The sequence below is a fragment of the Neofelis nebulosa genome, chromosome 1 (genome assembly GCF_028018385.1).
Source record: "Neofelis nebulosa isolate mNeoNeb1 chromosome 1, mNeoNeb1.pri, whole genome shotgun sequence".
Classification (NCBI taxonomy): Eukaryota; Metazoa; Chordata; class Mammalia; order Carnivora; family Felidae; genus Neofelis; species Neofelis nebulosa.
Genome location: NC_080782.1, coordinates 142,894,823 through 142,907,973, shown reverse-complemented (window position 1 = coordinate 142,907,973; position 13,151 = coordinate 142,894,823). Strand labels below are relative to the sequence as shown.

Here is a 13,151-nt window from a genome sequence, read left to right as displayed (position 1 = left end):
GTTCAAAACGTAGGTTAAGGAAAACTTAGCTGAAAACACTCCATTTGAACACTTGTCGAGTATTTAAGTCTTTCAAATTAACCCCGTTTGGTGCGCTGGAAACGCGCGTAAAACAGGAGAAACCACACGCCGGGATAACAGACGCTGAACGGGTCACATTTACTTGGAAGTCGACAAGCGCCGCCTTAGCGGAGCAGTGCCTGTTGGGACTTGTAGTTTCTACCAGGACAGAGGACACTGCAGCTCCACTTATAATGCACTTCTCCCTTTCAAGCTCTCTGGCCCGACAGATTAAGCCGTAACCTAAAGCATTTTTTGACAACTCTCACCTCATTCTGGGTTCACTGGGTTTCTGCTAGGCTCCTTACTTTGGATCAGCTCAGACAGACAGACTCACTTACCAGACTCAACGAGATTGGCCTGTCCTTAGTGGTGGGCGGGGCCCTACGTGGACTGGAGCTCGGGATTGGCCAGCATCTGACTAGACGAGGCGTTTTCGTAGCCACTTGCTGATCTGTAAACTGTGGTAAAAAAAAAAAAAAAAGTGCGTCCTTTACCGCAGTATCCCTCTTCATCGCGGGAAGCCTCGCGATATTTCGGCTGAAGGGACCTAGCGACGCGTAGTGAGCGGCAAAGGCCAGTGGGGGTGACGGGCACCGGGGCCGGGAAGGGACAGGTCAGGCGGTGAAGGCGAGCGCGTGCTGCCTGCGCCACTGGGATCCGTCAGGGCCAGCCACCCCGAGCCCAGAGGAAGTGTGTGGACGCCGCGGCCCTGCTGGCCGGTGAGTCGGCCCGGGGTCTCGGCCCTTGAGTCGACCCCGAGCTTCACCTGGGCCTCCCGCTGGCTGTGACAGGTGCGCGGACGAGCGCGGCGCTGCGCCCTCTCGGCGGCCCGCCCCCTCCGGGCCTTGCCCGCCTGGGCTCGGGATGAACTGCGGGCCCCGGCTGAGCGGCTCTGGCTCCGGCTCCTGGCGCCTGTCGCTGCCTCCGTCGCCGCCCAAGAGCGGCCGCCGCCCCTAAGGGAAGGAGGGAGGGAAGCGGCCGCCGACCCTGGGCATGAGCCGGACGCGGCGTCCGTTGCTGGAATAAGACGCAGACATGAACCTGCACCAGGTGCTGACCGGGGCTGTGAACCCTGGCGACCACTGCTTCTCCGTGGGCAGCGTCGGCGACCAGCGTTTCACGGTGAGTGAGGGAGGCTCCCGCGTCGCCCGTGCCCGGTCCGCGCCCCTGAGTCGGCCGGGAGCGGCCCAGAATCGCGGGGCCGAGGCCAAGAACGCCTGGTCCCCTCCGCACTGGGGTCCCCGGGTCCGCGCCCCTGGGACCGGGCGGACCTGGCTTTTGAGAGCGAAGGAGGTAGAAACATGTCGGTCATCGAGGTACTGGCTCGGAAGTTAAAATGTTTTGTCGGATTTTTAAAGTTTGACTGGGCTGACGTCCTTAAGACTGGGATGGTTTCCCACAATCGTTTATCCAGAAATCGTTGTTGTGATCTGTATGAAGGCTTTTCGTTACCCTGCTCTATCGGCTTAAATTGTCAAATTTAGAAATAGTTGGGATTGGTTTCATTTCTTAGTTAAGGTCAAGTATCTTTGTAGTTGTTGTGTTTTTTTTTTTTAAGTGGGTGTCTTAAAACAATTACTGATTGTTTGCTATCAACATCTAGCGCTGAGTGATACAGTGAAAGCGGTGTTTTCATTTACTTCTCTTCAAATTCACCCATAAATAACTTTGGAAAGAAAAAAATATTTTTTGTAAATAATTTCGCTCCTGCCATCCTTTGAATTCCATGTGTAGCAGTTTAGAAATCCTGGGAAAGTGTTATTTATTTTAGATTGCTCACATCAATTAAAGTTACGTTACAGTTTTTCAATAAAACTCTTCTGTACCTGAAAGTGACTCCTTTTTCATTTGTCTTCCTCAGATGTTGGAAGGAAGAGGGCCCCAAACTTCAGGCTACTTAGCAGTATAGTGGCATTTTCTGCTTTAACTATAGTTTTTATAATAATTTCAAACTGTAAATCAGGATTGGATATATAAACTTATTTATAATGCTGAGGATATATAAACTTATTTATTTATAATTTATAATTATAATGTTTATAATATTATAAACATTTTATAATGGATATATAAACTTATATATAAACTTATTTATAATTGCTACAACTTGTGTTGCTCTCTCTTAGTTGTGATGAAAAGTAAAACTTATTTTTACATTAACAGTGAGACAAAGTAAAAAGCTTCGCAGATCCCCCAGATTTTCTTCTATGAATTGTTTTGTGGTCTTTGTCAGTCAGAATAAGTATTAGATTAAATAATAGTCATGATTTGACATGGTACAGGTATTCCATCCCTAAATTGTGCTTTTAGATCTGCGGCAACTAAGTATTTTGCTCTTGGACAGTTTGTACCTCCACTCTGGAGATACTAGTACACACCTTAGCTTGCATTTGACATTAGCAGCTTTTGGAGATTCTAATTCTAAATGGTAATCTAGCCTGAATATTTAGGAGGAGGTTGAATTCTGAGGGTCTCACTGAACTGTTGTAGACTTTCTGTAGCTGGACACTGCTCTCTGCTCTTGCTATTTAGGAGGAAATAAACCGCGCCCTAAGGAGGTTTTCCTAGTGGAAGATTACAGGATGGTAACATCTCCTAAAGTTACATGAGTGCTTTATCCAATGTAAATTCTAGCAACTTTCTCTAAGAAGGCTTTCAGAATCTGTAAGCCATAGTGTGAACTTCAAAGCACATGCAATAGACTGACCTATTATACACCTAGAATATCCTTTTAAGTGTATATAAAACCTTGGTGGATGCCTCCATGTTATTTTATTTTTATTATTATTACTATTTTCTAATGTTTATTTATTTTTAAGAGATGGAGAGACAGAGTCTGAGTGGGGAAGGGGCAGAAAGAGAGAGAGGGAGACACAGAATCTGAAGCAGGCTCCAGACTCTGAGCTGTCGGCACAGAGCCCGACTTGGGGCTCAAACCCACCAGCCGTGAGATCATGAATGGAGCCAAAGTCAGACGCTTAACCGACTGAGCCACCCAGGCGCCCCACCTCCGTGTTATTTTAAAGGAGAGGTGAGGTAATGTGCCAGAGACTATATATGGTTATTCTATACCATCATGTAGCTTGTTGCTCAGTTCTGCGACCTTATTTTAATATCTATTTCCGGGGTGCCTGGGTGGCTCAGTTGGTTGGGTGTCTGAGTTCAACTCAAGTCATGATGTCAGTGTTCCAGGATTTGAGCCACAAGTGGGGGTCTGCCCTGACAGCGAGGAGCCTGCTTCAGATTCTGTCTCCCTCTCTCTCTGCCTCTCCCCTGTTCATGCTCATAAGATCTCTCAGAAATAAATAAACATTAAAAAAAGTTGGGGGCACCTGGGTGGCTCTGTCGGTTAAGCATTCAACTCTTGATCTCAGCCCAGGTCATGATCTCACGTTTGTGAGTTCGAACCCTGCATCAGGCTCTATGCTGTTAGCATGCAGCCTGTTTGGAATTCTCTCTCCCCTCTCTGTCTCTACCCTACTCATGCTTGCTTGTGCACGCACTCTCTCTCTCCCTCTCAAAATAAATCAGTAAACTTAAATTTTTTTTAATTAAAAAAAATTAAAAATCTTTAAAATCTATTTCCATAAACTAGACTTTAATCATCTCCTACCAAGCATACTGCTGCTTTCTCCCAGATCTAAGGAAGGATTCTAGTGAATTCGATAAAAATAAATTTTTGTCTGTTTAGTATAAAGAGATCACAATTCTCTGTAATTTGGGTGGTAGTTTAAGGATTAAAAGTCATCTTCCTTTGTACCCAATCCATCCCTGACTCTTCAACATTAAGTTGGTAGTTGTGTTATAAACCAAGTTTCGTGCCTTCAGTTTCCTTGACACGCTATACATCTTAAATTTATGTCTCTTCAAGTTGTTTTTTACGTTAAAAAGCAAAACCTATTTATTGTTTACTCCTTGGATTCTGTTTTTAACATTTTCCGATTTGTACTTGATAGGAAGGTAACAGACCTTAATGGTAGATGGTATATATAGACTAAAAAAATCTCTAAATTTCAGTATTGCTAGAGGGAGGGACATGAGATCTTCCTGTTGCAGGCCCCCTTGAAGAATGGTTTTATTCCTCCTGGTACTTTATGCCTTTTGTGAAGACATCCTGTGTTTGTAATTCCTCCCTTTGCATGTTTGCAGATAACTATTCTTGTTTTCAAAGATTACAAGAAATGAAATCCTGTTTTCCAAATCAAGTCTGACAGGTTTCAAATTGAAATGAAATTGAATGCCTGCTCTCATGAATTCTAGATTTTAAAATATGCCCTTAGTAATACAATTTGTCTAAGTATTAGATACACTTTTACTACTTAAACTGGCATCAAATATTTTGACTTCCCTCTTAGTATGAGAACTTCTAGAAGGCAGTGACCACGTCTGTCTTGCTGTCAAAGCACTTTATTTGTACTTTCATTATATCATTAACCAGTATTGCTTTGTTTGTGTCTCCCATGGTTTCCTTATGACCATCTAGAACGGTGATTGAAGTAGTGGTGACTCCTATTAGTAGAGTCATTACTTGGATTTGATTTCCAGCCTAGTTCCTTACAGCTCTTTGTATATCCATGAGCAAGTTCTTTTATACTCCCTAATTCCTTTTTTTCTCGTCTGTAAAATAGAGCTAAAGTGTTACCTATTCATAGTGTACTATGTTCAGTGTTTATGTAAAACCCTCAAAAATGACAGTTATTATAAAATTCAAGTCATGCTTATTCTAATGCTTGGCACATAAATACTGGTTGATTGATGAATAAGACATACAGAAGACATTGGGATATAATTAAAATTTGCTGTATTTTAAAATAGCTTTAATAATTTATATTTGAGTCCAAATAAAATATTTCTATTAAAGTTCCTTTAGGCACATTTTGGTAGCTCAGTCGTTAAGGGTTCAACTCTTGATTTGGGCTCCGGTCATGATCTCACTGTGGTGAGGTTTACTTTGGGCTCTGTGCTGACCGTGCTTAGCCTGCTTGGGATCCTCCCTCTCTTAATGCCCCTCCCTGATTTGTGCACAGGCTTTCTCTCTCAAAATAAATGAATAAACTTAAAAAAGTTTCTTGAAATTTTTCTCAGTTATTTGTTACGTGTTTTACCCTCAATATCAGGTGAACAACGGGGAAAAATTTCCTATACACTAAGCAAAAATTCTTTATTTTTTCTTTATTTAACTGAATGCTTCCCTCACTCTTTTTTTCCTTGTTAATTTCCTACTGCTTTTAGAGTGAAAATATGTGAGCAACCTGGTCCTGATCTGTTGAAAACTTTTGTTTTTAGAATAAAAACTATTTTGTTTATAAAGGACAAATGATAAGTTAAAAAGAGTCACAGTTAATTGGAATCTAGATTTTCTAGTATTTCTGTGAATACTGATGACATATATGCTTTAATATACAATAGATTGTTTTTTTCTTTTCATAGCTTATCTATAGTTAGTGTTGAAACTGTGTTTCATGTTAAATGGAAAGGGAGGTAATTTATAAGGGACAGATTGTGTTAATATTTAGGACTTCCTGTCTCTAGTTTGAAATTTAAACATCTTTGCTTTAGAAGAGAAAGCAAACATGTTAGAGCTCTAGGCTCTCTTTTGTGTTAGACAACCCAGTGTTCACAGCTAAGGGGACCCAGATTAGAAGTCAAAAGACTGACTGCAGCTCTTTGGGTGTTGGTAGAGAAATGGAGGCTGAATTAGCATTCTCCTGCCAACACTTTCTGTCATAGTAAGCATCCTTTAGCTTTTTGTTTTGTTCTTCTAGGGAAATCTTTATAGGTGGGAGGATAGAAAGGGGTTTTTTGTTTGTTTTTGGAAGGGGCTTGTGGATCTTTGTAAGTGGAGAGAATACAGGAGAGAAAAATTTGATACTATTCATATCTGGAAAAAGATTTTTGTGATTCTCATATGCCATCATGTGGAACTAAATTGGACTTCTTTTTAAAAACTGGCCCTCTTTAAATATTATATTTTAAATAGTATTAATGCCGTTAAGATTATTGAAGCAGTACTAATTTTTAACATACGGTTAAAAATGAGAAAAATGTCGGGGCACCTGGGTGGCGCAGTCGGTTAAGCGTCCGACTTCAGCCAGGTCACGATCTCGCGGTCCGTGAGTTCGAGCCCCGCGTCAGGCTCTGGGCTGATGGCTCGGAGCCTGGAGCCTGTTTCCGATTCTGTGTCTCCCTCTCTCTCTGCCCCTCCCCCGTTCATGCTCTGTCTCTCTCTGTCCAAAAATAAATTAAAAAAAAAAAAAAAAAAAAAAGTTGAAAAAAAAAAAATGAGAAAAATGTTAATTACAATATACCAAACTCAAGTCATTTAACCAGGAAATATACCAGGAAGAAATTCCTTGGAATATATACCTGGTATGGTTGGTTAAAATGAATCAGTGAAAACAAAAAATCAAGTTGTTTTCCAAATTCAGATACTGGCTGTTACGGTCTCGGATAATTTTCGAATTTAGAATATTTGAGAAGGTTCTCTGCCAAAATTTAAAGTTAAAAATGATGATTCTATGCTTGATGGCACAAATATGAACTCAGTTCTTCCTGTGCATCTTGTTTAGTCTCAAAGTTAGTAAACCTATTATTTATGTATTATCGAAAAGAATTTTCATTTGTTAATTTAATTATCATTGGATAGTAATAGATTTTTCTGATTACAGATCTCTTGATAGAAGCAGCTCATGTATCAGTTGTAATATATGCATATTAATTTTGAAGACCAAGTTGTATTACAGTTTAGTTGATAAATCAGTGCTGTTTAGTTGATAAATCAGTGCTGTTCTTATTGTTTTGATAACCTTATACAATATAGTCAGGGCACCTTCAAATGGGTTTTGAGAATAATTTATTTTAGCCAAATCTTTCAAACTACTTCTAAATTTTTGTTTAGGAATACTATGTATTATATTACTCCTTTGGTTTTTATTTAAACCAGGTTGATTGATTATTTTAAGAATTTAGTGGTACGTACTTAGCCCACTTTAAAGCTGCTTTCCCTGATTTTGGTGGGGGAGGGAGCCTGGTGTAATTCCATGCTTATTACCTCACCATGTTGTATATACTCCAGAGATTGAATTAATTTTATTTTTTAAATTTTTATTTAAATTCATTTGAATAGTCTATTAGAACTATCCATAAGAAGATATGTCTATTCTAAGTGATTTTTGGATGATACCTTGTTTGGGTTACCTGTACATATTCATCTCTTTTTTTCCCCAGCTTTATTGAGATATAATTGACATACATCATCATGTAAGTTTAAGGTATACAGTGTGATGATTTGATACAAGTATATATCGTGAAATGTTTATCACAGTAAGGCTAGTTAATATGTCCCTTACATAATGACCATTTTGTTGTTGTTACGGTGAGAACATTAAAGCTTTATTCTCACAGCAACTTTCAAGGACATAATACTATATTGTTAACTCTAGTCACCATGCTGTACATTAGATCCCTGGAACTTATTTATCTAACAGTTGAAAGTTGGTACCCTTTGACCAGCATCTCCCATCTCCCTCAGCCCTCAGACCCTGGCAACCACCTTTCTAGTCTCTGTTTTTATTAGTATAATGTTTTTGGATTCCGTGTATGGAATACATGTATATCACATTTGTCTTTCTCTGTTTGATTTATTTCAGTTAATATTATGCTGTCAAGGTTGTCACAAATGTGACAGGCTTTTCTTTTATTTTAATGGCTGAACACTATTCCATTGTGTATATATATCATATACACATTTTCTTTAACCATTCATCCATGTTGGACACTTAGGTTGTTGCCATATCTTGGCTATTGTGAATAATGCTGCAGTAAATATGGGAGTGTAGGTATTTCATTGAGATAGTCATTTCATCATCTTTGGATATATACCCAGAAGTTACTTTGCTAAGTCACATGGTACTTCTATTTTTAACTTTTTTAGGAAACTTCATACTGTTTTCCATAGTATCTATATTAGTTTACATTCCCAACAAGAGGGCACAAGAATTTTCTTTGGTCTGCATCTTCACCAGCACTTGGTGTCTCTTGTCTTTTTGATGATAGCCATTCTAATAGGTGTGAAGCACTATCTCATTGTGGTTTTGCTGTATATTTCCCTCATGATTAGTGATGAAAAACTTTTTTTCATGTACCTATTAGCCACTTCCATGTCTTTTTTTGAAAAATGTCTATTCAGGTTTTCTACCCAGTTTTTAATCAGACTGTTTTCTTACTGATTTATATGAGTTCTTTATATGTTTTGGATATTAACTCCTTATCAGAGATGGTTTGCAAAATTTTCTCCCATTCTGTAGGTTGCTTTTTCATTTTGTGAACGGTTTCTTTTGCTGTGCAGAAGCTTTTTAGTTTGATGTAGTCCCCCCCCCCTTATTTATTATTTCTTTTGCTGCTTGTGCTGTTGGTGTCATATCAAAAAAGTCATCACTAAGACCAATGTCAAGGAGTTTTTCCTCTATGTTTTCCTTTAGGAATTTTATGGTTTCAGGTCTTACATTCAAGTCTGTGATCCATTTTGAGTTGATTTTTGTGTATAAGGGTCCAGTTTTATTCTTTTGCATGTGCATGTGCAGTTTCTCATTACCATTTTTTGAAAAGACTATCCTTTCTCCACTATGTATTCTTGGTGCCTTTGTTGAAGATTAGTTGGCTAATTAGTTGGCCTTTTGTCTATGTGCCTGTCTTTATGCCAGCATCATACTGTTTTGCTTACTATATAGCTTTGTAATATAGTCTGAAATCAGGAAGTGTGATGGCTCGGGCTTAGTTCTTGCTCAAGATTGCTTTGGCTATTTGGGGTATTTTGTGGCTTCATATGAATTTTGGGATTTTTTTTTTTCCTGTGAACAATGCCGTTGGTATTTTGATAGGGATTGCATTGAATCTGTAGATTGCTTTGAGTACTATGGACATTTTAACAATAGTCTTCCATTCTAAGCACACAAAATATTTTTCCTTTTTTGTGTGTGTCATCTTCAGTTTCTTTAATCAGTGTTTTATAGTTTTCAGTGTATCTTTTACCTTTTTAAAATTTATTGTTAAGTATTTTACTCTTTTTGATGCTATTGTCAGTTATCTTAACTTCCTTTTTAAATAGGTCATTGTTAATATATAGAAACACAACTGATTTTTTGTGTATTGATTTTGTATCCTACAGCTTTGCTGAATTCATTTACTACTTCTAATGTTGTTTTTTTCTTTTGGTAGTGCCTTTAGAGATTTCAATATATGATATCTTGTTAAGTGTAAACAGTCATTTTGATGTGTTTCGTCCTGATTTGGATGCTTTTTATTGTTTTTTTCATACCTAATTGCTCTGGCAAGGACTTTTAGTACTGTTTTTAATGTGAGTGGTGAGAGTAGGCATCCTTGCCTTTTTCCTAATCTTAGAGAATTAGGAAAAAGCTTGCCTCAGCTTGTCACCATTGAATGTGGTGTTTATATTGTAGGCTTGTCATGTATGGCCTTTATTGAACTGTCCTTGAATCCCACTTGATTATGGTATGTAATCTTTTTAATGTGCTGTTAAAATTGGTTTGCAAGTATTTTGTTTAGGATTTTTACATTTGTGTTAATCAAGCATATTGGTATGTAATTTTCCTGTAGTGCCCTAGTCTAGACTTTTTTTCCACCCTTAATGTTTGTTTGTTTGTTTATTTTGGGACAGAGAGTGAGTGTGTGCCTGTGAGCTGGGGAGGAACAGTGAGAGAGGGAGACATAGAATCCCAAGCAGGCATTATGCTGTCAGTGCAAAGCCCATTGTGGGGCCTGATATCACAAACCATGAGATCATCACCTGAGCCCAAACCAAGAGAGAGATGCTTAACTGACTGAGCCACCCAGGCTCCCCACCTTGTCTAGAGTTCTAACGGCAGAATGCTGGCCTTGCACAATGAATTTGTAAATGTTTACTCTTCAGTTTTTTGGAAGAGCTTGAGAAGGATTGGCATTAATTGTTTGTCAAGTGTTTGGTAGAATTCACTAGTGAAGCCATCTGATCCTGGGCTTTTAGTCGTTGGAAGGTTTTCATAACTGATTCAATTGGTGTATAATGTTTTCTCAGTTTTAATTTCTAAAAGAGAAAGTATTGATAGTTATAATGTACAAACTAAAGCCCTTGAGGAGAGAAAAGGGAGGATGGTTAACGTCAATATTTTCTTTTCTTTTTTTTTTTTTTTTAATGTTTATTTTTGAGAGAGACAGAGCTTGAGCGGGGAGGGGCAGAGAGAAGGGGGAGACAGAAACCAAAGCAGGCTCCAGGTTCTGAGCTGTCAGCACAGAGCTGGACACGGGGCTTGAACTCATGAACGACGACACCATGACCTGACCTGAGCCGAAGTTGGGCGCTTAACCAGCTGAGCCACCCAGGTGCCCCTCAGTATTTTCTTAAGAGGTCAAAGAATTCTGGAGACCAGGGAGTTTGAGAACAATTGCTTTCTAGTATTCCATTATATGATTATACTACAGTTTATTTATATGTTCTGTTGTTGATGGATGCTTGAGTTGGTTCTACCTCAGAGTGTTTATGAATAGCTTTGAATGTTCTTATTCATGTATTTTAGTGTAATGTGGACACTTTCTATTGCGTATAAACTTAAGAGTAGAATTGCTGGATTATTGATTAGGCATGTGTTTAGTTTTCCAAAGTAGTTGTACCATTTTTTTTTTATTTTTTAAAAATGTTTATTTATTTATTTTGAGCACCAGGGAAGGGCAAGAGAGAGGGAGAGAGAAAATCCCAAGCAGGGTCTGCACTGATGGCACAGGAGGTCAGTCTCGACCCGTGAGATCATGACCTCAGCCGAAATCAAGAATTGGACACTCGACCCACTGACTGAGCCATGAAAGCATCTTGAGTTGTACCATTTTAATTTATATTCCTATCAACAGTTATGGGAGTGCTGGTTGCTTCACAATCCAAATAAGACATTTTTAATTATGGGAAGAAATTAGAGAAAAATTATTAAATTCATTGCCATTGTTTGTTTATAAGACATCGTGTGGCAGCCTAACACAGCAGGTAAGAGCATGTCCTTTCCCAGTAGTTGTAACTTGGTTTCAGTCTCAGTTGTGCCTCCTACTGGCTCTAACACTCAAGGCAATTACTCAGTCTGTCTAAGCTTGAATTTGCTTATGAGTAAAATGGGGTGATTATAGTGAGTACTTCACAGTATTTGTTGTAGGGATTAAATCTGTTGACAGTGAAAACCACTTGAATTGGCCTTGCAGTATAGTGCCAAAGAGAAAAAAATAGGCCCAAAACACTATAGAAAGTGAAAAATAAAAGAAAGCACAAAAAAGTCACAGCATTTTTTGTTTTAAATTTTTGAAAATAATTAAGTTTTAGATGTTTTCATCACTACATGGAAAGTAACTATTTAGAAATAACTTCATACCTAGAAAAAGTAATGAAATAAAAATAATACAAGGAGCACCCATACTCTCTTTACTTAGATTTGACTATGGGTAGTAATTGATTCCCATTTTCTTTATCATTTGTGCTCCTTGGATATGTGTATGCCTACATAATTTTTTGTCCTGAACCCTTTGAAATAAGTTACATATGTCATAATTTTTTACAATCAAATACTTTAGTTTGATTTCATGGTAAGACGAGTATTGTGTTATATAATAACAGTAATCTATTTCATAAATATATATTGATAAACTTTTAGCTAATGTATTAGCTGTATTCCAGTTCTGTTAGTTGATATGACAGCATTCTATACAGCATTTATCCTTTCTAGTACAAGATTCGGACCATGGGATTACATTTAATTACCATGTCTCTTTAGCATCATTTCTTTTTTTTTAAATTCATTTTGACTTTGACATTTGAAGAGTAGAGTACGTTCTTCCCACTTTTAAAAAACAAACCTTTACTCATTTTGCATTTTCTGATGTTTCTTCTTGGTTATAGTGAGGTTATGCATTCTTGGCCAAAATTCTGCATAGATGATGTTGTGTTCTTCTCTAGGTGTACGTGATATCTGTCATTAGTGATATTAATTTTGATGACTCTTGAAGGTGTTGCCCAGTTTCTCCCCGTACAACAAATTTCTTTTTTTTTTTTTTTTCCTTCCTCTTGCACCTAATAAGCAGTGTGTGAGAGAGTTTTAAGACCGTGCAAATATCCTGAGTGTCCCTATTTTCTCCTAGGTTGAATATCCACCGATGATGATTCTTGCCTGGTCCTTTTTTTTTTTTTTTTTTTGTAAAGCACCTTCTTTCTGGTGTAAGAGGGTATTCTTTGCCCTCATTGTAGCTACCCTGCCCCAGTGATGTAATTAGCTATTTCTTCAAGGAGCCCTGGTTTCTTTTAGTAGAGAATGCTATTAGAGACCAAGATCAAGGTGCTAGGTGATCTCATTGCTACTGGGATGTTTATGCTTCTTGTCCTTTTCAGTTGACAGTACCAGCACATGATACACATGTATATGCATATGGCATGCACATACATACACATGTACAAATATATTTACATATGTGCAGGGAAATATGTATATTTTGGAAAGCATAATTTTTATACCAATATTTCCAATTCCGGTACAACCTTACTTGACTCTGTTGCATCTTTATTTTATATCTTTGTTCTTCCTTATACCATGAGATCCTCGGCTAATCTGCTCAGTTCTGTAATACATTTAAAATAGTTTCAGAATTGCATTGTCCATACCACTACAGTTAGAAAACAACCTACAAAAAGCATTCAAGATTTGTTCATACTTCTCCCCACCCTGCCTGTGAGATAATAGAAGATAACATATATCGGTCTGTTTCCCTTGTTTCTGGCACAGAGCTCCTGAAACTCTTCTAAATTCCTAAGTGATAAGAACATTATGAGCATCACTTGTTCTAATATTTGTTTTTTTTTAATTTAACAGTTTTTTAATATTTTTTTAATGTTTATTTAATTTTGAGAGAGATTGTGTGTCCAGGTGCTGCGTGCTGCATGGGGTTGGGGAGTGAGGGGGAGGGGGCAGAGAGAGGGGAGAGAGAGAATCCCAAGCAGGCTCCTCCATGTCAGCACAGAGCCTGACACAGGGCATTGATCTCATGAACCGTAAGATCATGACCTG

General features: G+C 38.3%; 1 protein-coding gene across 6 annotated transcripts in view; it reads left to right on the top strand.

The window, feature by feature from the left end:
• Positions 1-592: 592 nt before the first annotated feature.
• The window catches only part of DMXL1 (Dmx like 1), a 135,917-nt gene continuing 123,358 nt past the window's right edge, over positions 593-13,151 (top strand). For 4 of the 6 annotated variants that reach the window (XM_058738360.1, XM_058738350.1, XM_058738343.1 and 1 more), the window contains exon 1: positions 593-1,185. In XM_058738360.1, coding sequence (XP_058594343.1) covers positions 1,099-1,185 — 87 coding nt within the window. In that variant the 5' untranslated portion in view covers positions 593-1,098. The remainder of the gene's footprint in view (positions 1,186-13,151) is intronic. The other 2 variants (XM_058738381.1, XM_058738371.1) reach the window with 1 other exon arrangement.